The sequence below is a fragment of the Myotis davidii genome, unplaced genomic scaffold (assembly GCF_000327345.1).
Source record: "Myotis davidii unplaced genomic scaffold, ASM32734v1 scaffold70, whole genome shotgun sequence".
In the NCBI taxonomy this organism is placed as follows: domain Eukaryota; kingdom Metazoa; phylum Chordata; class Mammalia; order Chiroptera; family Vespertilionidae; genus Myotis; species Myotis davidii.
The window spans coordinates 328,603-353,815 of record NW_006282434.1 but is presented as its reverse complement, the minus strand read 5'-3'; the positions used below and the strand labels follow the sequence as shown (position 1 = coordinate 353,815).

General features: G+C 38.7%; 1 protein-coding gene and 1 pseudogene across 1 annotated transcript in view; both read left to right on the top strand.

Annotated features, from left to right (window-relative positions):
- Positions 1-25,213, top strand: part of VWA8 (von Willebrand factor A domain containing 8) — a 368,307-nt gene that overhangs the window by 223,370 nt on the left and 119,724 nt on the right. Inside the window, exons 26-32 of the mRNA XM_015559449.1 lie at positions 2,012-2,211; positions 13,238-13,348; positions 14,946-15,010; positions 15,425-15,550; positions 16,639-16,748; positions 17,709-17,863; positions 21,000-21,195. Coding sequence (XP_015414935.1) covers positions 2,012-2,211; positions 13,238-13,348; positions 14,946-15,010; positions 15,425-15,550; positions 16,639-16,748; positions 17,709-17,863; positions 21,000-21,195 — 963 coding nt within the window. The remainder of the gene's footprint in view (positions 1-2,011; positions 2,212-13,237; positions 13,349-14,945; positions 15,011-15,424; positions 15,551-16,638; positions 16,749-17,708; positions 17,864-20,999; positions 21,196-25,213) is intronic.
- Positions 6,579-12,884, top strand: LOC107181995 (annotated as a pseudogene).

The following is a 25,213-nucleotide window of genomic DNA, read 5'->3' as shown; positions in this document are numbered from 1 at the left end:
GACTGGGAATGACTGGTCACTATGACACACACTGACCACCAGGGGGCAGACGCTCAATGCAGGAGCTGCCCCCTGGTGATCAGTGCGCTCCCACAGGGGGAGCCCTGTTCAGCCACAAGCTAGGCTGAGGCTTCCAGCACAGCGGTGGTGGTGGGAGCCTCTCCCGCCTCCTCAGCAACGCTAAGGATGTCCGGCTGCGGCTTAGCCCTTCTCTCTGCTGGGAAGAGGACATCCCCTGAGGGCTTCCGGCTGCCAGAGGGATGTCTGACTGCCAGCTTAGGCCTGATCCCCCTGGGAGTGGGCCTAAGTCAGCAGGTGGACATCCCCCGAGGTGTCCCAGACTGTGAGAGGGCACAGGCTGGGCTGAAGGAACCCCCGAGTGCACAAATTTTTGTGCACTGGGACTCTAGTATATTTATAAAAAAAGATGAACTCCTTTGCTGTCCCTCAGATGATTTAACCCTTTATTTGAGTATTGTCTACATTTGAAAACTAGGCTTTTTTTCTTGTTTGTTTCTTTGTTTTTTTACCTATTTTGTATTTGTAAGAGAAAACAGCATTTTATTGGGTTAGAATTATATATATGCCAAAGACCAAACAGTATTTAATGCTTGCAATATCAGAGAACAATTAATAATTTTAAGTATATCTGTGCCAATATTTTGACTATATTCCCTGGTATCCTATATTATGTGCAAAGGTACTCAATAAATGTTGAATTGAACTGATTTGTACACAGGCTTCTAAATAATGTCTTCTTCTACAGCTTCTGTTGACTTGTGTTTCTTATCAATGTTAGGTGTTTATTTAAATTTCCTTTATCTTTAAATGCTCTTTATTTGTATATGTCTATGATGTGTGCCCACACATACACACACACACACATACACACACACACACACGTATACATATGTCCCAAATTTTCTGGTATAGTACCAAATATAAATGTTATATCTTGCTATCATTTCTTGTGTCTTAATTTTGAGTTCAGAAAATGTGACCACTGTCAAATAGATACCTAGATGAACAATGAGACTGATAGCATTTATTATACAAAAGCAACTTATTCCTTTGCAACTTATTCCTGGAGATTATACAAAACATATTCTATTGTCTGACTATTCAAAGGGAGGTGCTCAAACCAACAACATTGGCATCTCCTGGGAGCTTGTTGGAAAGGCTGAATCTGAAACCCATCCCAGACCTACTGAATCAGGAGCTACACTTTCATTAGATCCTTAGTGATTCATATGCACTTGAAAGTTGAAGAAGCCCTGAGAGAGGATTCAGAAAATGGACCTAGTCAAGTACTCAGATTGAAAATACAGTGATTTTATTTTATTTTTTATTGAGTTATAATTGACATATAACATTATATTAGTTTCAGGTGTACAACATAATGATTTGATATTTGTATTGTGAAATGATTGCCATAATAAGTCTAGTTAACATTCGTCACCATACATAGTTAACACAATTTTTTTGTGTGTGTGTGAAGAGAAGGGAGGGATATTTTATAATAAGTATTCAAATGATAAGCAGTAGTTTGAAAAATTAGATCCATAAAGCTAAGAATAAAAAATATTTATAGCAAGAAAAGCTTAAGGATCTAGTAACTATAAATGCAAGATTAGCAAATAGAGGTTGACCAGCTTTTTTTGTCCACCTGAAAAACAATAAAACAAGAGAAAACAGACCTTATTGAAGCACAAAGCACTTTTCATTCATAGAGGGAAGAATTTCCCGCATTGAGAGGTGTTAAATATTTAATGATGTTATTGTGAGATATTATGGAATTCTCTTGGGAACAAATACTTCCTCAAATAGTTAGCTGTGGCCCAATCTACTTCCAGAGCAGGAACTAAATTGCTTCTCATGTTCTTTCAGCCTAATCAATCCATCTGTTGAGTTTCAACTGTGTTTAGTCTCATGATTCAGTTTTCACTGGATCTCTTGACCAGTCAGAAAATTTGTTGCAGATTAAAAAATTAACTCCTTTTTGTCATTTTAGAAAATGAGGAATATACTCTCTATGTAGTGACATGCAATCCTGTTTCCTTATACTTCATGAGTATGGCTGGGAAAGTTGGCTACTTTGTGGACCTTTATGACATCTTCCCAAGAACCGCCAGTGGAGTTTGGCACCCATTTGTGACAGTGGCACCCCTGGGAAACCCTCTCAATGGTCAAGTGGTCCTCCATGAGCAGCAGGTAATGCATCCAGGTTACTCACATAGTACTCACATGCTAAGGGTAATTTATGTGGAATAAAAGGCAAGAATGATTTACAACCTATAACTGAAAATAAGTATTTTTATAAAGATTAAGAAAAGGGGCTGGACAAAGGATCCAAAGTTGTATTTTATCATTACCACAAAGACAGGTTAATGTCTTTCTCTCTGCAGAGACTTCAGCATGACTTGTAAGTCTGGAGACATGAAAGGGTTTCTCAACCTCAGCACCCTTGACATTTAAGGCCAGATAATTCTTTGTTGTGAACCTTGCATTCCCTTTGGGGAGATAAACAACAAGTAAAATGCCAATTTCAGATAGTGTGTTTCACAGGCAGTGTGTTTTAATTAGTGAGAGTTCTAAAGGCATATGTTCATCTGTACTATATCAGTAGAATGGAGTGTACAAGAAACTAGATAATAGTCTAAGGAATGATGGGGATGGGTAGGAGGCATTGGGAGGGTAACCAATATTAAGAGATGACATTTTCTCTGAAACCTGAATGAATCCTTTATGCAGAGGATGCCATGTAATTGCTTTAGTCCATTTGGGCTGCTATAACAGAGAAACCATAGAAACTTATTAGCCATCTCTTCCTCGCATGAAGGAATGATAAATCTCTTTGGTGTTTCATATTTACTTATTCATTGAATGTATTGAGGTGACACTGGTTAATAAAAACATGCAGATTTCAAGTGTTCTACTTTATAACACATCATCTGCATACTACATCTCGTGCTCACCACTCATGCAAAGTTAAGTCTCTTTCCACTGTCTTTTATCCGCCATTTGACTTCTTCCATCTCCCCCAACAGTCTTTCCCTCTAATGATCACCATACTATTATCTATTTCTGTTTTTTTTTGTTTGTTTATTTGTGGGGTTGTGTGGTTTTTTTTGTTTGTTTGTTTTTTTGCTTAATCTTAACCTTTACCTTTTCCACCGAGCCCCTCAACCCCACCCTTCTGACAGTTGTCAGTCTGTTTCTATTTTGTTAGTTTATTTTGTTCATTAGATTCCACATACAAGTGCAATCATATAATATTTGTCTTTCTCTGACTGGTTATTTCACTTATTATAATACTCTGCAGCTCCATTTATTGCTGTTACAAAAGGTAAGATTTTGCCCTAGCTAGTTTGGCTCAGTGGATAGAGCATCAGCCTGCAGACTGAAGGGTCCCAGGTTCGATTCCAGTCAAGGGCACATGCGTGGGTTGCGGGCTTGATCCCCATTAGGGGACATGCAAGAGGCAGCCAATCAGTGATTCTCTCTCATCATTGATGTTTCTATCTCTCCTTCTCCCTTGTCTCTGAAATCAATAAAGATATATTTTTTTAAAAAAGGTAAGATTTCCTTCTTTTTATATGACTAAATATTTATTCCATTGTGTAAATGTATCACAGCTTTTTATCCACTCATCTACATATGGATACTTGGGCTGCGTCCAAATTTTGGCTATTGTAAATAACACTTCAATGAACATAGGAGTGCATATATTGTTTTAAATTAGTGTTTCTAGTTTCTTCTGATACATTCCCAGAAGTGGAATTACTGGGTCATAAGGCAATTCCATTTTTAATGTTTTGAGGAAACTCCATACTGCTCCCCTTAATGGCTGCACCAATCTGCATTCCCACCCACAGTGCACAAGGGTTCTCTTTTCCATATTCTCGCCAACACTTGTTTGCTAATTTATTGATGATAGCCATTCTGACAGGTGTGAGGTGATATATCATTGTGGTTTTAATTTTTATTTCTCTGATGATTAGTGACATCGAGCAACTTTTCATATGTCTGTTGGCCATCTGTATGTCCTCTATGGACAAGTGTCTATTCAGGTCCTTTACCCATATTTTAATTTAATTGTTAATTTTCTTTGTGTTGACTTGTATAAGTTCTTTGTAAATTTTGGAAATTAACCCTTTATCAGATGTATCATTGATAAATATGTTCTTCCATTCAGTGAGTTGTCTTTTGATTTTACTGATGGTTTCCTTTGCTGTGAAAAAGCTTTTTAGTTTGATGTAGTCCCATTAGTTTATTTAATTTTTGTTTCCCTTGCCTATGGAGATAGATCAGAAAAAAAATATTGTTATGAGAGATGTCTGAGATTTTACAGCCTATGTTTTCATCTAGAATTTTTATGATTTCACAACTTAAATTTAAGTCTTTAATTCATTTTGAGCTCCCTTGCAGGTAACTAACTGTCTTTCTCTTCCTGTTCTTAAGATTCTCTCTTTATCTTTAACGTTTGCTATTTTAAATAAGATGTTCCTTGGTGTGGGTCTCTTTTGGTGCATCTTGTTTGGTACTCTGTGCTTCCTGAATTTGTCTTTTGTTTTCCTTCATTGGATTAAGGAAGTTTTCAGCCATTATTTCTCCAAATAGGTTCTCGATCCCTTGTACTCTCTCTCTCTTCTCCTTCTGGTAGTCCTCTGTTGCAGATGTTGTTACAGTTAATATTGTTTCAGAGGTTCCTTAGACTTTCCTCATTTAAATTTTTTATTGTTGTTGCTGCTGCTCTGCTTTGGTGTTTTCTGTTTTCTTGCCCTCTAAATCACTGATTCAATCTTCTGCTTCATCTAACCTGCTGCTTATTCCTTCTAGTGTAGTCTTCATTTCACATGTAGTATTCTTAATTTCTGACTGGTTCCTTTTTATGATTTCTGTGTCCTTTTTAATGCTTACTATCTCTTTGCTTAGGTTCTCACTGAGATCATCCATTCTTCCTCCAAGTTCTTAAGCATCCTTATAACCATTGTTTTAAATTCTGCACCTAGTGTCTTGATTGTTCCCATTTCATTTAATTATTTTTCTGGGGATTGCACTTGTTCTTTCATTTGGGGCATATTTCTTTGTCTCCCCATTTTCCCTCTATTTATTCGGTAGATCTCCTATGACTCCCAAATTTGTTATGACAGCTTTATGATGTAGGTGTTCTGTGGGGCTCAGTGGCACAATTTTCCAGATCACCTGAGTTCAGTAATGTCTCCTTTGTGGGTTATGTCTGCTGTCCTGTTGTAGTTGAGTCTTGAATGCTTGTTGGCCCATTTGTGGGTGAAGTTAAGCCTCTGGCTGGCTGGCTGGCTGGCTATAAGGATGGATATCAGTCACTGCGTTTGAGTCTCTGTGCAGGGGCTGCCCCTTTGGCAGAGTTATTCCCAGCAGGACCTGTTGCCTGTCAGAATCCCCCTTTTTGTGTGCCACTTGTGTGGCTAGTTGTGTAGAGGTCTGGTGTGGTCTGAAGCCCCACACTGGTTGTGTTGGTTCTGGGTCCACTTGAGCGGGTTTTCAATGCAGATTGATGTCAGATGTTATCTATAACTGGCTTTGGGCTACCTGTCTGGCACTACCACTCTATTCACTGTTTGTGGCTGTGTCTGCTGTGCCTGGTTGTGTGTGGGAAGGGTCAACTTCCTCCAGCCGTGAGCCGAGGGAAGATAATAAAAGGTCCAAGGCACCCTGAAGTCCAGTTCACCTGTCAGCTGCTCCACCACCGCTGAGGTTTCCTGGTCTTCCTACAGAGCTTTCCAAAGAAAGACTGTAGAATGTTCCCAGGTTGGCCACAACCCACAAATCCTTCCATAAGGCACGAGCTTGGTAGGGTGGGGTGACCAGTGTTGGGAGGTTGGGGGGATGGGGCTAGAGAGGACAAGCATGGTCAGGCATTTATTTTGCGGGGGAGGGGTTGTTCTCTACTCCAGAGCCATACCACCCAGTCTCTGCCGGAGTCTCCAACCCTAGCTCCTTCAGGGGAAGTGTACTGCAGGTCTAGGTTGGATGAAGCCTGCTGTCCCCTCTGCAGGAGCAGTCTCAGCAGGGCAGGGCCACCAGGAATTGGGAGGACAGATCAAGTCTCCCATTGGGCATGTTGCCTACTGGGCCTGTACAATGGGGGCAAGCACATTCCCTACTCCCACACCACAGTGCCCATCCAAGTATTCGATAAGACTGGTCCCCATTTCAAAGCCACATAATGCCCATCCAAGTATCCGCTAAGACTGGTCCCCATTTCAAAGCCTCATAGTTCAATGACTGAGAGCCTTCCAAGAGCTTCTCTAGAAAAAGAGCACACCAAAGGTCTCTCTGCAGGACTTGAGGTTGGCAAAGTGGTGTCACTAGTAGTTGGAGGTCTGGGCAGTGTAATGTTCTGGGGCCTAACTTTGAGTGGAAGGGGAAGGTGTTAGAGGGTTTCAAGCAGAGGAATGGCGTGCTCTGACATTTTTAGAGGATTTCTCTGACTCCTCTATGGTGAATAGTCTATAGGTTCTATGGCAGAATGGAGGAGACTAGTTAAGAGATTTTTGCCATGATTCAGAAAAGAGATAAGGGCTGTTTGGAGGAGTATGGAGGTTGTAAGTAATGATGGATTCTGGATATCTTTTGAAGGTAAGACCAACAGGATTTCCTAATAAACCAGATGTATTGGATGAAAAAGAGTAGAATTAAGGACAACTTCAAGTTTTAGGGCCTGAGCAAATGAAAGGATAGAGTCGCCATCAACTGAGATGAGGAAGGGATCAGTTTTGGAAAGAAGATTGTTTGATTAAATTTTAGATGTCTATTAGGGATCCACATAGATTAATCTGGAGTTCAATGGAGAGGTCAAAACAGGAAATACAAGTTTGATAGTCATTGGCATATAAAGCATTGGAATGAAAAAGGTCATCCAGGGGTGAATGTGGGTAGAGAAAAGAAGTTTGAGCACTAAGCCCTGCAGCAATAAAACATTAAGAAATCAGGGATATGAGGAGGAATCCACCAATGAGATTGAAAATGAGTAGCCAGTGAAGTAGGTGAATAAACCAGGTACCCTCGATGGGAAGTGATGAGTGTCTCAAGGAAAGGGATCAATTGTTAAATGCCAACAATGTGTGAAATAAAAGATTGCATACACTATCCCATGTTATTCTTCTAGCTGCCCAGTGAGGTAGCAGTTAGTATTATATACGTGTAAGGACACTAAGGCTTGGGGAATTTGAACACCTTGCTCAACTACATGGGACCTGAGATTCAAACCACATTGGATGGACCCCAGCAGAGTCAAACTTTACCCACTCTCTCACTTCAGTACTTGGGGAAAGAATAGTCTGAGAGATTTTAGAGTATTCATAATATGAAAATAGTAAAGAAATGCAGTGCTGTTGCTTACGAGTATTTCAGGTCACTATGAAAGTACAGTGTTACCAAGAAATAGTACTTTTGGATTGTGTCTGATTAAGAGGAATATGTTGCATAAATAACATGTCAGTCATTAACTGAGTAAATAAGTAAACTTTAATTTAGGCCTTGCCTTAATTTATGATAATTCTGAGTTGATAAATTTTTTCTGGTTTTAAAATTTTTCTTTTCATTTTTTTCTAGAAGCAGAGTTATGAATATCCAGATATTGCTTATAAAATTATGTTTCTAGCATATTGGAATAAGGATGTTACTTTTTAGATTTCCAACAGAGCGTCAATGCCATTGAATTGAATTCTATAGTCAGAAGAATCTGTCTTTATGATTGGTGATTTTTAATTCTGTAAGCCAATTAAATTTGGACAGGAATCTAACTATGAATTACTTATTCAAACAGTCCTGCCAAATTTTCAGCTGTCAAATTTACACACATCAATTCTTTAAAAGTTTTTTAACATCTCACCAAGTATTTTATTTTCTCAAAAGATTCAATTATTTGGTAACATTGCTGGTTAATACTCTATTCACTTACAACAACTTTCATCAAAAAAGAAATTTGTTTTTCCCCACTGAATAAGAGAATATATTTGCCAGTACATCTGATAAAGGCTTAGCATCCAAAATTTATAAGGATCTTACAAAACTCAGCACCAAAAAACCAAACAATCTAATTAAGAAATGGGCAAGCCCTAACTGGTTTGCCTCAGTGGATAGAACATCAGCCTCGGACTGAAGGGCTCCAGGTTCGATTCCGGTCAAGGGCATGTACCTTGGTCGTGGGCACATCCCTAGCAGGGGATGTGCAGGAGGCAGCTGATCGATGTCTATCTCTCATCGATGTTTCTAACTCTTTATCCCTCTCCCTTGCTCTCTGTAAAAAAAATCAATAAAATATTTTTTTTAAAAAAAAAGAAATGGGCAAAAGCATCAATAGATGAGTGGATTTAAAAAGCTGTGGTATAATTTACCACAGTGGAATACTATGCAGCTGTAAAAAAGAAAGATCTCTTACCCTTTGAGACAGCATGGAGGGACCTGGAGAGTATTATGCTAAGTGAAATTAGCCGGTCCAAGAAAGACAAGTATCACATGATCTCACTTATATGTGGAATCTAATGAACAAAATAAACTAATGAATGAACTAGATCCAGAGACATGGAAGCATGGAACAGACTGACAAATCTTAGAGGGAAGGGGGAAGATGAGAGCAGGAAGAGATTAACCAAAGAACTTACATCTGTATATGTATAACCCATGAACACAGATAATAGTGTAGTGAGGACCTGGGGGCAGGAGCCAAGAGGAGAGGGTCAATGAGGAGCGGGGGGATATCTGTAGTACTTTCAACAATAAAGACAAATGCTTTAAAAAAGAAATGAGCAAAGGACTCTTCTCCAAAGAGGACATACAGATGGCCAATAAATATATGAAAAATGCTAATCTTCAGAGAGATGCATGTTAAAATCACAACAACAAAATACCACCTCACACCTGTCAGAGTGGCTATCATCAATAAATCAACAAACAAGTGTTGGAGTGAATGTGGAGAAAAAGGAACCCTTGTGCACTCTTGGTGGGAATGCAGATTGGTGTAGCCACTGTGGAAAGCAGTATGGCGTTACTTCAAAAAAAAATTGCAAATGGAATTGCCTTGTGACCCAGCAATTCCACTTCTGGGAATATATCTGAAGAAACCCAAAACACTAATTCTAAAGAATATATGCATCTCTGTGTTCATTGCAGCATCATTTACAATAGCCAAGATTTGATAGTAGCCCAGGTGCCCATCAATAGATGAATGGATAAAACAGCTGTGGTACATTTACACAATGGAATGAATATTACCCAGCTATATCTCTACAAAGTGGAAACAGACTCTTGGATACAGAGAACGGACTGACAGCTGTCATAGGGGAGGGAGTTGGGGCTGGTGAGATGGGTAAAGGGATTAAGCAAAGAAAAAAAAAAGATTCATGAACAAGGACAACAGAATGGTGATTGCCAGAAGAAAGCGGGTGGAGGGTGAGAGAAAGTAAAAGAGCATAAAAGGGGGAATGAATGGCGATGGAATGAGACTTGTCTTGGGTGCTAAACACACAGTACAATATGCAGATGACTTACTGTGGAATTGTATACTTGATACCTGTATACTTTTATTGTCACCCCGAAAAATTTAACTTAAAAAGAAAAATATGCTTAACTTCCATAGCCAGGACATGGCCTTTTGCCATTCTAGCATGTTATCTGACTTACCCTTTGACAGTGGTGTTAACCGTTACCCAGAAAGCTACCACAGTACCCTGAGCAGTCATTGCTCAGCTTATCTGAAAACTTCCATTCTACCTATCATCTGACTGCCTCCTCTTTTTCCAGAGAGAATACCTTAGCTGTCTATTTTATATTATGGCCCTGTTAGGATGTAAGACCTCTTTAATTCCAAATAAACAGCATGCAGCTGTAAAGTTAACAAATGGTAAATAGTTCTGATGGAATAAAAAAAATGAGTGCACTGCCTTTAATTCTTTCTTCATCCTGCTATAAATGAAAACAGAGCTAAAATAGTGTAGAGAAGTGCTTCCATTAATTCATCTATCCTTTGTCTTTTAAAAATAAATCTTTGCTCTGCGTGCATTTCCCTGGTTAGCTTAAGAAGTTGTTCAAAAGGCCTTGCTAAAATAAAATCTTAAGTAAGGAAAGGGAAACTTCTCCATGCCTAAAAATAAAGTGCCCCACCCCCTCCCCATGAGATTACTTATTACATCTGTACAAAGTTTAGAATTTCAGACTTTGGGACATTGAGGTCATCCAGAGGTTACTTTTCTCCCAGTCAAATACAAACATAATAAAATTGTTCATTTGCTTCTCCTCCCTGCCCCCTTAAAGGAGCGCCAAAGCCACATGTACTTGTGTGTGACGCAAAATTCTATTTTTAAACTCAGACAGAATATATCATTAGTCATTTACAGAAGGAAACCATTAACTTCTAAAAGGATGGGACAACAGAACTTCTTCACGTTGCCAATTGCTTCTAAAAACTAATTCTAAATACAGCAGCGGCTGGAAATACATGTTTTCTGTCACTTAGAAAGATACGGTTTTTCAGTTCACTTGGACCAGGTTATGAGTATATAAGTATTAGACCCTAAAAAGGAAGAAAAATGCAAAACTGTAGTAACTTATTTTTCTGCTTAATCATATCTGTTTAATCATCTGCTTATTCTTCTGTGTAATCATATTTTGGAATCAGACATTATTTTTAGGACTTTTTTTTTTTGCTTAGAAAAGTTAATGTTACCCCCAGATTGCTTCAGCACTAAGAATTCATGTTAATGTTGTATATATTTTTCATACACAAAAGAGTTTCTCCTTTGCTTTTTTAAGTTTCTCCTTTAAAAAACAGTTGTTCAAAAAAAATTTTAATCTAGAATAGAAACTGTAAACTTTCAACTTATTAACATGTTTTCTTAAGAAAAACTCAGACATCACTGTCATTTTCAAACTTTCTAATGCCAGAAATAATACTTCTTATATGAAATGTTATTTTTAAAAAGAATGTTTTTAACATACATTCTTAATGGAGAATTACTTTTTATATAGAATAATGGATTCTAAGGGTGATGTTTGTGGAAAAACTTAAGCTTTGTCAAAATTCTTAGTTGAATTTTTACTACTGCCAAGATTGAGTATAGACAGAGAAAGAAACTATGTGATATGCATACTAATTTAATTCTTGAACACTTCAATAAAACTAGCTAGTAAAATAAATTTGAAATCACACTATGTGGTTCCAGATTTGCAGATGAGTCATTAATCCTTTTACATTTTAAAAATTTCTCTCTGACTGAATTATATAATAGATGACAAGAGCCATAGTTAATTTACCATTGTAATCTCCTTTGTGTTTTAAATATCAATGGTTCAATAGATATTATGGGAGAAATAAACAAACATTTCTGTTTCCTAATTTTGCAGAGTATATTAATTATCTGGGTGCTTTGTGACTTAATTTTCCCCAAAGGAACTTCCTAAAATGAAAATTCATAAGAATTAGGATAATGGAGGAGTCCCAACTTAAAAAAAAAAAAAAAAGGAAGAAAGAAAAGATAATTGTATAGTGTAACAACAAGGCCTGACAATTTGCTGATGCCTTTTTGCAAACCTGTTAAAGGTCTTCAAATTTTAACTAGAAAAGCTAATTTTTCATCCCTTTAAAATATTTAATATTTCCTGGCTTTCTCAATTTTAAGTTCTTATTTCATATGTACTTTTAACAAATATATTTTTTATTGATTTTTCAGAAAGAGGAAGGGAGACGGAGAGAGAGATGGAATCATTGATCAGCTGCCTCCTGTACACCCCCTACTGGGGATGAAGCCCTCAACCTGGGCATGTATCATGACCAGGAATCAAACTGTGACCTCCTGGTTCATAGTTCAATGCTCAACCACTGAACCACACTGGCTGGACTCAGTTCATTTCTTTTAAATGCTTAAAGTTTAGTTAAAATTTTCTTTTCTTGAAAAACCTCTTCTAAATACTGAGAGATTATTACTTCATTTGCATAACTGATTAATAATGCTGGAGTAATCTCTTGTTTGTACATTATTACAATACCAACTATGAAAATTTTGTAAGCTTAGTGAATTTCAAGATGAGGAAACACTCATTTCTAGCTAGGTTCTTGTAGCTCTTGATATTTTCTTGCTAACCCATCTTTATATATCATGTACATATTTTCTGAATTGAACTAGATTTGAAAAGAATTAATTTAATTATTATTTTTAATTATTTAATTTTAATATGTTTGTGTACAGTGTAAAAGAGTTTCAACAGAACATTCTTTAAGTGTCATTTTGATAAAAGTACATGGACTTGGTTCCTCTTCCCCAAAGCGGCCATAGGTGACCTCTGAAAATGGTTCGCTACTCAACTAGACCCAGAAAACTCCACGAAATCATGCAAATCAAGAGGCTCAAATCTCCATGTTCACTTTAAGAACACTCGTGAAATTGCCTAGGCCATCAAGGGTATGCATATTCGAAAAGCCACCAAGTATCTGAAGGATGTCCCTATACAGAAGCGAGATGTGCCATTCCGCCGTTACAGTGGTGGAGTTGGTAAATGTACCCAGGCGAAACAGTGAGGCTGGACACAGGGTCATTGGACCAAAAAGAGTGCTGAATTTTTGCTGCATGTGTTTAAAAATGCAGAGAGCACTGCTGAACTTAAGCTTTATATGTAGGTTCTCTGGTCATTGAGCACATCCAGGTAAACAAAGCTCCCAAAATGCAGCATAGAACCTGCAGAGCCCAGAGGTGGATGACCCCATACGTGAGTTCTCCCTGCTACAGTGAAAGGACTCTTACTTAAAAGAGCAGATTGTTTCTAAACCAGAAGAGGAGGTTGCACAGAAGAAAAGGAAACTGAAGAAACAAAAACTTATGGCCAGGAGTAAATTCAGCATAAAATAAATCTAATAAAAGTTAAAAAAAAAGTAAATGGACTTTTTAAAAGTGTTAATTCTCTTAATTTTATCATTACTATGTAATAAAACTAGCCTATATTAAGAAGGGGATGGTTTTTAAGATAAAATCTTCAAAAAGAATACCTTCTATATCATATAATTAGAATCTTCTTCATAAAACCATCAAATAGTTTAAATTCTCTATTAAGGAAATCACTGGGTATCTTCATCTTTAGTGTTTCAATATTTCCATCTTCCATTTGGATTATCATTATAACCTTTACTCCCAGGTTGGCTAGAACCTTCTGCTTCTGCAAAAGGAACAAATCTTGAACTTTTCACTGTTCTCTTTACTTCCAGAGTAATACCATCTTATTGTTGGATACCATTGGCCGAGCCATTCGTCGTCTCATCCTCCCTTCAGAAGAAGTTACATCTAAGAAACCTTCCTGGTGGAACAAGGAAGAAGCTGTAAGGAATACCCAACTTGTCCAGCAAATTGTCAAGGATTTTCTATAGCTTTTTAACCATAAACATGAATGCCTGCCCATCCCTTTCATTGCCTTTTGTTCATTATAATGCACAAGAGAATTCTCTTACTATGCACTTGTAGATTTTAACACAATACAAACAGACATAGATAACATACCATTACATAACATTGGCTTCTTTTTGTATCCATTGTATGCACATGAAAGCTTATCAGGACTGAATTAATAATAATAGAACATTATGAGCTATTTGAGTATGATATTTATAACAAATTCCTAATCATGAACCACTTTAACTTGTTTTCCAGATATGCATTTATGTTTTGGATTTATATGATAAACCCATGAGTACAACACCTGTGGGAAACTGATATAGGGTTGAGCCTCGGACTGACCTGCTGGCAAAGTCACAAACAAGTCCCAGCTTAGAGGGCTCAGTCCTCTTAGCATAATTAGGTTTGACCTTATAACACTCCCCAGATCTTACTTGGGAAGCTAATAGGCTGAGGGAAGTGCAGGGAGTGTAAACATAATCAAAACAGGTGAAACTCACAAGAACTGTAACTATGGTAACCACTGCATTGGTTACCTCAGACTATAAAAGGTCAGTGCGGACTGAGCACGGGTGGAAGTCCTTTCTCTTGAGTTGGACTTACCTGCCTGGTCCCTCAATATTTCCAAATTATCTCTTCTCTTTTCTATTTCATTTGTGTGCGGCTCCTCTTCCAGATAGTGAACCCTGAACCACACGGGACGTGGAGGCAAACATTTACGACAAACACCTAATTACACCTATTAGATAAATAAAATTAAACTAGTAAATAAACATTTTAGGCCAACCCAAAGAATTTATTATGCCATTTAGGAAAACATCGTGGATATATAATAAGGCTTATCCTCTGCTCTGCAGGATAGCATACTTATGTCTTAAAAGTCCATGAAAAGAGATTTTTTTTAAATGTCATGAAGGTCTCCAAATCTAAGAAGAAAAGCATTTTCTATTTATTTATGTTAAATTCCACTGTTAACCCTTTGAGTGACAACCAATGTCCTAGGAACTACGCTAAAATTGCCAAGGCATTTTTGCTGATTTTACAGCAGTTTAGGAAAAAAATTATGAATCGCAAGTAAATGAAGTTACATATTCAAAAACTTAAGGAAACCTTTACTACATTGACATATTTAACAATATCATCATCACTAATAAAAGCAGACTTAGAGCTGGACGCAATTTTGAAGCTTTGATAGCGCTCCCAGCACTTTTGGCGAAAGATAGGAGGAGCATGATCGCGCTCCCCGGCACTCTAGGGGTTAATCATCCAATAGCACATGTATTTCTAACCAGTATTGGGTGTTATCTTTTAAAAATTCCAAAGATGTTTTAGTGCATAGTTCCCAGTAAATTTTGACATATATTTTAGCCCATGTTACCATAAGTCTTAACCTAGATAATGAGGTAGCTTTTCTGAAAATTACTTTTTACATGTTGAAAAATGTTATTTAAGGCAAAGCAGCTGAAGAGACATGACTGCATCTGACATATTTAATGTGAATATTCTGTTTTGTTTTGTCTTTAGGAAACGTATAAAATGTGTAAAGAATTTTCGCACAAAAACTGGCTAGTATTCTACAAAGAAAAAGGGTGAGCTCTTGGTTGTAGATTTAAACTATGGTCCTTATTTTGTCCATTATACTTCCTCTTTTAAATATATTTGTTTATTATAAAACTAATGTATCCAAATTATAAATGTTTTATTATAAAAGAAACTCATCCCACATTGTAGAACATTGAACAATAGACATAAGAAGAGACAGTGCTCATAGCTCCTTTATTCAACTACTACTAGTATGGCAGCTGGCACTTTCCATTATTGCTTCTGATGCATACCCTTGCATAGTTTATAATTTTGTGTAACTGTTTGCTTAGTTAACTCTTTTCTATGTTATTACTTAGTCTTAAAAATAATCTTTTTAAGGTTGAAATGATTTTGCCATGATTACACAACCGTTATCCTTAGCATCTCCTTTCAGATACAGTTTTCTTCTCCTTTTTCAGGAGCAACTTGACTGTGCTGGATGTGCTAGAAGGGCGAACTCATACCATCTCACTTCCCATCGACCTCAAGACAGTTTTTCTTGTAGCAGAGGACAAATGGCTTCTGGTGGAGAGCAAAACCAATCAGTGGGTGGACCTACATAGTATCTCATGCTACCGCTCCCCCTTACTTACCGATTATCCAACATCCTTACTGTTCTTTCTGTGTCTTTTAACAGTTTCTGAATTTGGCAGCACCTCTGTGGGTGAAAGTTAAAAGAAGTGAGGAGAGAAAATTACAGTAAATTAAAGGTCACTTTACAGAGTAATTACAAAAGTGTTTTTAGAAGATCACATTGAAATTAACAGTAAAAACATAACTTTTATGTATATCCATATTTCTTTGGGCTTTTTCCTGTTAGCACATTGAGAACTCACTGTGTTCTTGCCAAACTAGAGATTCTTCAAAATGGATCTTTAGTATATCCTGTCTTCAAAGGGCCGCAGTCTCCGTCATAGAGCTGTTGCTTTTTTGTGACGTCACAGAATCACCTCTTAGAAGCTTCTTCTTCATTTGGTCATGTGTGCTCTCATTTGGTCATGTTTGTGTTTGTGTTGCTTGCCCATTGCGCTGCACACTTCCTGATGAAAGGGGCATTGTGTGCTCTCGGCATAAAGAGGGTGGGTGCACGGTAAATATTGAGTGCCCTCCTTCATGCATTTACCCACTAGCTAAAGGCAGCCTTTCTCTGCAGCCCTGCTGGCAAGCTTAGGTAGTCTGCTCAAAAGATTTCTGGCTATTTCTACAACACCATCTCAGAAATCTTAAAAATAAGGAGATCAAGGAGATTACAGTAGTGAAGGCTTCTGTCCCTTAGCTGGTCACAAATCAGAGGTCAGGCTCCTACTTCCTGGCTGATCAAACAGTTGTATCAACAGCAGGCTCCATGATAATAAGAGTGCGTATCGTTGCAGTTGTTTTTTCTTTTCTTTTTTTTCTTTTACAGCCCTTCCTCTTACACAAAGTGCTAGATTTTTAGTTCACGTTTGTCACTGCATTGTGATTATCACTGCTCCTTCTACATGGTGTTGACAATCACAATGAAACTCTGGGAATTGCAAATTATGCTAAAAATATAAAAAAGAGGCTTTGGGAAGAAAAACTTGATTTTTCTAGTCTGGCTGCATGATTACTAGAAAAATAAAAACTTTTCACTTAGATGTTTTGTTTACAGGAAATACCTTTTAACTAAACCTGCACACATCGAATCTGAGGATAGTGGGGTTTGCCAGTTGTATGTATTGAAGGAGGAGCCACCCAGCACAGGGTTTGGAGTTACACCAGGTAGGCACTGTGCTTTATGTGTTTATGGCTGTATGGGTGTGTGCTCATATACACACTGTCCTCTAGAACCATTTAACAGCAATAATATCAGCATACGTTAAATTTATACCAAGAGCAAACTTAGTCACTACACTGGTAATAATTAATAAGAATCCACCATCTTTTAAGTTCTGTCTCTGAATTTTTTTAACTGACGAATCAGAATTTTTATATATATTTAGGTTCCAAGTCTATTTTAGGATAGCATTTTTCCTTTTCACTTAGACCAGTGGTTCTCAACCTTCCTAATGCCGCGACCCTTTAATACAGTTCCTCATGTTGTGGTGACCCCCAACCATAAAATTATTTTTGTTGCTACTTCAAAACTGTAATTTTGCTACTGTTATGAATCATAATGTAAATATCTGATATGCAGGATGTGTCTTCATTGTTACAAATTGAACATAATTAAAGCATAGTGATTAATCACAAAAACAATATATAATTATATATGTGTTTTCTGATGGTCTTAGGCAACCTCTGTGAAAGGGTCATTTGACCCCCCAAAGGGGTCGCGACCCACAGGTTGAGAACCACTGACTTAGACCATCAGGCTTTCTACTTAATTCATCACAGTTTTGGGGAAGTAAATTGTACTTATGAAAAAACTCTAAAACATACCATTACCAACATGGATTGGGTCAATTTCATGTCTTTTCTGCAGGGCTCTACTAATGATAATATTCATTGCTAATAAAAATTTGAATGCCATAAGTACTTGAAATTACTTTGAGAAGATGCCTTGACAGTAAAAAAACTGAGTTTTCTCAGACTAAGAGCCATGAATGTAATTCAAAGTGTTTCCTCCTTTTTAACTTGTGCTTTTCTGTTTAAGTTGGTGAGAATGAAATCTTGTAAAAATTAATTTCATGGAGCATTTTATGGGCATGTGGTATCTAATGTTTCTCTGACACTATTCAGAAACAGATTTCAGCATACCTCATAGAATTTCAAGTGAGCAGCTATCATCTGAGAATCTGAGTTCAGCTGTGGGACAAAAGATTGCCTCTCCTAACAGAATTCTCTCAGATGAGAACAGTTATGCTACAGTCGTCGTTGGTTTCCCAGATCTCATGGTAAGATCAGTTTTTTAACTTATTGAATAAATATTTCTTCTTAATTTGGCCTATAATATAAAGCCTATTTGAGGAGGTAATTAAAAATGAAATGATTTTCTGATAAACATTTCAGATCAACATCCTGTTTTCCAAATAAATCATTGAAAAATGTTTTACATAAATGGTTTTATTGCCTTTTTTAAAAATATATTTTTGTTGATTTCAGAGAGGAAGGGAGAGAGAACTAGAAACATCAATGAGAGAGAATCATTGATCGGCTGCCTCCTGCATGCCCCCTACATTTAATTTTCATAATTTCCTTTATAGCTTTGAGGTGGGATGATAGAATTATTTTTTTTTCTTTTTTTTTATTATTATTAAGGTATTACAAATGTGTCCTCATCCCCCCCCCATTAACCCCCAACCCCCCCACACACACACACACACTCATGCAGTTCTGCTTGATAGTATACCAATCTCACATACCTCAAAATTTTAATGTAATTAATGAATGAAGAGTACTTCAGGGTAAAAGACTTCTGAAATTGAAAACCCTATAGATAATATGTGGCTTAGAACTTTGCCATATGTCTTCCTAATTATCAAGTAAAAAGCATTTGCTATAGTATTATGTAACTGAAAATAAACCATGTTGAAATACAGTATCTAGAGCAGCTTTGATTGAGTGAAAGAGATGTTTAATATGCTTTTTACAATGCTTGCATTACCAGTATAGAAAATACTGGAGCTATTTTTCTGAAGGTATAACTATTTACAAATTCATATTCTGATAAAAGAAATTAGTATAGAAATATAATCCTATATAATAAAAGGCTGTATGCAAATCTACCGAACAGCAGAACAACTGGTCATTATGACATGCACTGACACTCAACACAGGAACTGCCCCCTGGTGATCAGTGCATTCCCACAGGGGGAACGCCACTCAGCCACTCACAGCTGGTGACTGCAGCAACACTAAGGATGTCCGACTGCCGGCTTAAGCCCACTTCCTATCAGTCAGACGTCCCCCGATGACTCCCAGACTATAAGAGGGCACAGGCCAATTTCATGCACTGGGCCTCTAGGGTTACTATAAAAAGGTTAGAAAGTACAAGTTGAATATAAGGCTCTGTTTTTATTAGCCCTGTAGAAATTCCTTATAGCCTGTAGAACTAGTGACCTTGTTAAATTAAAAGCTCTATCCTTGTCCTGGCAGGTGTGTTCAGTGTTTAGAGTATTGGCCCTTGGACCAAAGGGTCACAGGTTCCATTCCCAATCAAGGGCAGGTTACCTGGGTTGCAGGTTCCATCCTGGTTGGGGTACATGAGGGAGGCAACCAGCTGATGTGACTCTTTCACATTGAAGTGATCATCATTCTCTCTTTCTCTCTCTCTCTCTCTCTCTCTCTCTCACTCTCACCCTCCTCCCTCCCTTCCTCCTTTCCCTCTCTCAAAAAATCAATGGAAAAAACATCCTTGGGTAAGGATTAACAAAATAAATATATATAAAAGTTGTATTCTCCACATTTAATATGGTACCCATCACATAGATGTTCAATGAATTTTTGTTTAATGAAGGATTCATCGATTATGCAGCCTTTTAGCATTTTATACCAGTCATATGTTTTAGGCCTTAATGCAATAGTCAGGCACTTCTATAAGATTTTATAGATGAAGAAACAGAAACAGAGAGGATGTATCCCCTAGACCCGTGGTTGGCAAACTGCAGCTCCCGAGCCACATGCGGCTCTTTGGCCCCTTGAGTGTGGCTCTTCCTAAGCCTTAGGAGTACCCTAATTAAGTTAATAACAATGTACCTACCTATATAGTTTAAGTTTAAAAAATTTGGCTCTCAAAAGGAATTTCAATCGTTGTACTGTTGATATTTGGCTCTGTTGACTAATGAGTTTGCCGACCACTGTCCTAGGCTACAGCGATTATGAGTAAGTCAGCTGGGATTTGAGTTCAGGTGTGATTGACCAGAAACCATAGACTTTCTACTATAAGACAGTCCCTTTCCGCTTCTATGTGAATTTCTTTCGATTCTTCATTAAACTGTCAACAAAGGGGTATATTTCCTTTTATTAACTTTTTATAGCATTATCAGAGGCACCTAAATTATTATAAACTTATTAAAACTTTCTAAACTAATACCAAATATCTGCAAAAACCTACAGCAAATATCATCCTCAATAGTGAAACATTAAAAGCAATTCTTTCAATATCAATAGACAAGTATACCCACTGTCACCACTTTTATTAAACATCTCATATGTGATCTATTAAAAAATTGATAAATTAAATTTCATCAATGCTAAAAACTTAAGCTCTGTAAAAGACACTGTTAAGAGAGGAAAAGACAATCTACAGGCTGGGAGAAAATATTGGCAAATCACATTTCCAACAAAGGACTTGTATTAGGAATATATAAAGATTTATCAAAACTCAAGAGTAAGAAAACCAATAATCCAAAATAAAAAAAAATGGATAAACAGTGTACCAGTGTGAGGTGTCAGAGGTCAGAGCCTGAGCAAGTGAAAAGGACATCTGTGATGGGGGAGGGGGAACCACTAGTGATGGCAGTCAGTCCAGGCAGGATGAAGATGCTGGGTCCCCTTGAAGGGGCAACTTGATTTGGGAGTCAAATAAGGTGAGGAGGGCATCCAGGCATGAGCATAGCCCAGTGTGGGCTATCAGGACCTTATGATAAGTAGACTTACCATGGTGTTCACTTTGTAAGGTAAAATAGGCATTGAGTCTTTGTGTTGTATACCTGAAACTAATCCAATGTTGTATATCAACTTTAATTTAAAAAAAATACTGGTAATGTTCTATTCCTTATGCCAGATAGTGGATGTGTTAGGTGTTTATTTTTAAACTAACTATATTGTTATATTTCATCCTTTTAGTTATAATTCATTTCAAGATAAAACATAGGTTGTATAATCACACTTGTCTGAAAATTATGATTATTTGTGAAGCAGCTATCTCCTGTACCAAATTCAAAAAGTTTAAGGAATAATTTTATTTTCTTATACTTGTGAAATGTAAGTTTACTACTGGTATCTGCATAGAAGGCTGTATTACCCAAGCTGTGGGGAATGTGGTTTATAGCACTTCAGTACTTGCATCTCTTTTTGTGTGTTTTTCAGTCTCCCAGTGAAGTTTATTCTTGGAAAAGGCCATCATCTTTGCATAAATCAAGGGTCACTGATACAGCGTTCTATGGGGGGAAGAAGAAAAGTGGAACTCCAAAACAGAGCAATTGTGTGACTCTTGTGGATACTAATCAGATAATCCGGATTTTGCCCCCAGGAGAAGTCCCTCTAAAAGATATATACCCAAAAGGTAAGAAATTTACCAATTCCTAATTTAGCAAGGTAGTTCAAGGCAGTTTCCTTTTGGTAGGGATATTTAATTATCATTGACATTGTATATTTATAAGTATAAGAGTGGTTTAGTAGTTTTAAAGACCTGTATGTACTCAGAAAGTTTTCACTCAACTTCCCACACTGTGTAGTTTTAGTCTTTGCTGTTAGAACTCATCTTCGTTTGCATTACAATCTATAAAATAACTTTACTTAAAATATGTTGTCAAGGAAACCTTTAAAAACCACTAAAATATTAAACATAGATCTGACTTCTTTCTTAAACCAGAGATTTCAAATGGTGTGCCAAAGCACACAGGTGTGCTGCAAGAATTTTTAAAACATGAGATACTTGACTATTTAGTCAGATGAACTGACATCTTTTCCCCTAGATTGTCATATAAAAAATTATAGCAGCCAACACAACAATAGCTGTCTGGTGTAAATGAATCAAAATTATACCTGTTTTTTGTCAGATCGGCAAAAAATATGTTTCTTGGTGTGCCACAAATTTTAGTAATTAGTTTATGTGTGCCATGAGATGAAAAAGGTTTGAAAATTGGTGGCTTAAACTCTTGTGATGAAAGGCAAGGGACTTATGCAGATGGATTCACTTACTAGTGCTCTCAAAAATCAACTTATATTTATAACTACACTAGAGGCCCAATGCACAAAAATTCATGCACTCGGGTGGTGGGAGAGAGTCCCTCAGCCCAGCCTGCACCCTCTCAGAGTCCAGGAGCCCTCAGGGGATGTCTGACTGACAGCTTAGACATGCTCCCTGCAGTCTGACCTCCCTCTGTGGGAGGTGACCGGGCAGGCTGATCAGGGGATGGCGCCAGCCAGCAAGCGGCCAGCCCCGCCCCCCTGATCTCCCCTCCATGTCGCTAGTTGCCGCCACCTCAACCCATTGCCTTCCCCTCCCTCTGCCCGCTGGCATGTGCCTTGGCTGGCTTGGTGCCACTTGCTTGCTAACCCCACCCCCCACCAACCAGTTGTTCTGCTGTCGGGTCGATTTGTATATTATACTTTTATTATATAGGATATTTTGTTTGGGGCTGCAAATTATGTTCAGAGACTGAATTTGTCTTTGCAAGCTTAACACAGTTTCACTGTAGGAATTTCACTACCCAATAGCATACAGAATAATGCCTTTTAATAAGCCAATAAAGAAATAACATACTCCAAATCAATGATCAGTTAATCACACTATTGTTCCAGGCAAGTGGAGATGAAAGAAATAAGTCCAAATTTAGTCAAGGTGTACCTTTTCTACGAGAGACTGCTTAACCAACCTGGAGCACACTTCCAGCACCAGCACAAAACCAAAGTCCCTATTGCTATAGTGCATGGCCAGGAAGCAGTAGCACAGCATTGGACACAAGATGGTCTCCTTCTGAGGCCACTGCTAGTATGAGTTGCCTTTATGAGGACAGGAGCTGATGCCCCAAAGGTCTTCAGAGATCTATTTAGGTCAGCAAAGGGTTGCCTTGCCCAGACCAGAGAGTCTCGAATAGGTCCTCACAAACTCTTGGTATTTAGAGTGAAATGCCCTCTTGCTGTAGCTGCTTCTCCACATTTTATTTGATAAGTCCCCCTAGGAGAACGACTCAGCATCTGAGCTACTGAGTGCTTATCAATAACAACAGGTGAGATAATGACATTTGGTACAACTTTTTCATTCTTATATCTAAACAACTGTACTTCTAAAGACAATATGTGGGGGTTTTTTTGTCTTTGCCAAAAACAAGTGGATTTAAAACAACTTTGATTTGAAATCATATCAAACCAATACACAACACTGCATAGCATATGTCAGGTCCTCCGCTGATCACTTTTCTTTGTATAAATTCACTTAATCTTCAAATCCCCACTTTATTGTTAACGTAATCTCTAATTTATATGCAGGGAAACAGAGAGGTAAAATAATTTGCTGAGGATCTCCCCACCAGAGGCCGGCAGAGCCAAAGTCTGCACCAAGGTCTTCCAATCCCTAGTCCTGAGCTATTCTTAATGAAGCACACTGGCTTTAATTATCCTCCTATATAATGAAAGGGTAATATTCAAATTGACCCTAACAGCAGAACGACTGGGAATGACTGGTCACTATGACACACACTGACCACCAGGGAGCAGACGCTCAATGCAGGAGCTGCCCCCTGGTGGTCAGTGTGCTCCCACAGTGGGAGCTCTGCTCAGCCACAAGCCAGGCTGACGGCTTCCAGCCAGCAGGTGGACATCCCCCAAGGGGTCCCGACTGCGAGAGGGCACAGGTCGGACTGAGGGACCCGCCCGAGTGCACAAATTTTTGTGCACCAGGCCTCTAGAAATAGATAATTATGAAAATTTTGTTATCATTGAGCCACTGATTATTTGCATCACAAAGGCAGTAATAGGGTTTCCTGTATTTACATTTATTATATTAACGTGGACTTTGTAAATATAATTCTAAATGCATTACAGAAATCTATTACTGGGTTTGAAAAGTCCTGGTTATATGTTAATATTTAGAATTATTAGTTCCTTCCACATAAGTCATCATTTCCTTAAAATGTTTTTTATGGTAGAAGAGGCAAGTGAATAAACTGCCAATTGTAGCACATTGCTATGATAGGAACCTTCAAAAGTGGGGGGAAGCTTACAACCCAGACTGGTGATTATGATCTGACTCTTGAAGAATGAATGGGAGTAAATCAAATGAAGAAATTGTTCCAGAAAGAAGGAACCTCATGTGAAAGGTACAGGGGCATGACAAAGCATTCCAGGAACTACAAGAAATTCTGCACTAGAGTTTAGAGCACCTTCATCCACCCAAAAACCTGGGGTCAGCCCTGATACTTCTCCCTCGTTTTCCACTGCTAATCCATCATCAATTACACGTCCTTCTGATAAATCTTACAAACTTATCTGATATCCACTCTCTTGTGTACAACTCTGTTGCCAACATTTAAGTCATCACCAACACTGCACTGGAATATTGCAGTAGCCTCCTGACAAAGTTCCCTCTTCCACTCTTTCTTCCTCCTCCCATTCTCCACACATCAGAGTGATATTTTTCAAGTATACATTTTTCTCTTAGTAAGGCCCAGTTAACATACAGTAAAGTTCACACTTTTTAGTGTAATAGTGCTATGAGTTCCACAAATAATTATAGTTGCATAACTGTCACTGCAATCAATAGAGAATAGTTCTAGTTCCCCTAAAATCTTCCCTTCTTCCCTCTGAGATTCATCAGTCTGTTACATGTTTCCATGTCTGTGGTTTCTGCTCCTTTGTTGAACATCTGCCCCCTGGTGGCCAGTGTGTATCATAGCTACTGGCCTGTCAGCTGGTCGTTTAGGCTTTTACCCCATCATCGGCTCTGACCCCCGCCCAGGCCTGATGCCTCTGGCCCAGGAATCATGCCTGGGCAGGGGACCCCCATCTCCCTCTGATCGCTTGCTCCACCCCCCCCGCCCAAGCTTGATGCCCATGGCCCAGGCTTCAGGCCTGGGCAAGGGGACCATCATATCCCTCCAATCCCCGGCTCCGCCCCCCACCCAGGCCTGATGCCTCTGGCCCAGGCATCAGGCCTGGGCAGGGGACTCCCAGCCCCCTCTGATTGCTGGCTCCGCTCCCACGCCCAGGCCTTATGCCTCGGCCAGAGGAGTTGACCCTCATCACCATCTGATCGCTGATCACCGGATCGGTCCCTTGCCCAGGCCTGAGGCCTCCGGCAGAGGTGTCAGGCCTGGGCAGGGCACCCCCAGCTCCCCGCGGTTACAGGCTCCGCCCCTGCCCAGGCCTAACACCTCTGGCCAAGGCATCCGGCCTGGGCAGCGGGGACCGCCAGCTCCCCGCGGTTTCAGGCTCCGACCCTGCCCAGGCCTAAGGCCTCTGACCCTGCCTTAGGCCTGGGCAGTGGGGACTACCAGCTCCCCGCGATCTCCCACTCTGCCCCTGCCCAGGCCTAATGCCTCTGGCCGAGGCGTCCTGCCCCGGCAGCGGGGACAGGCCAC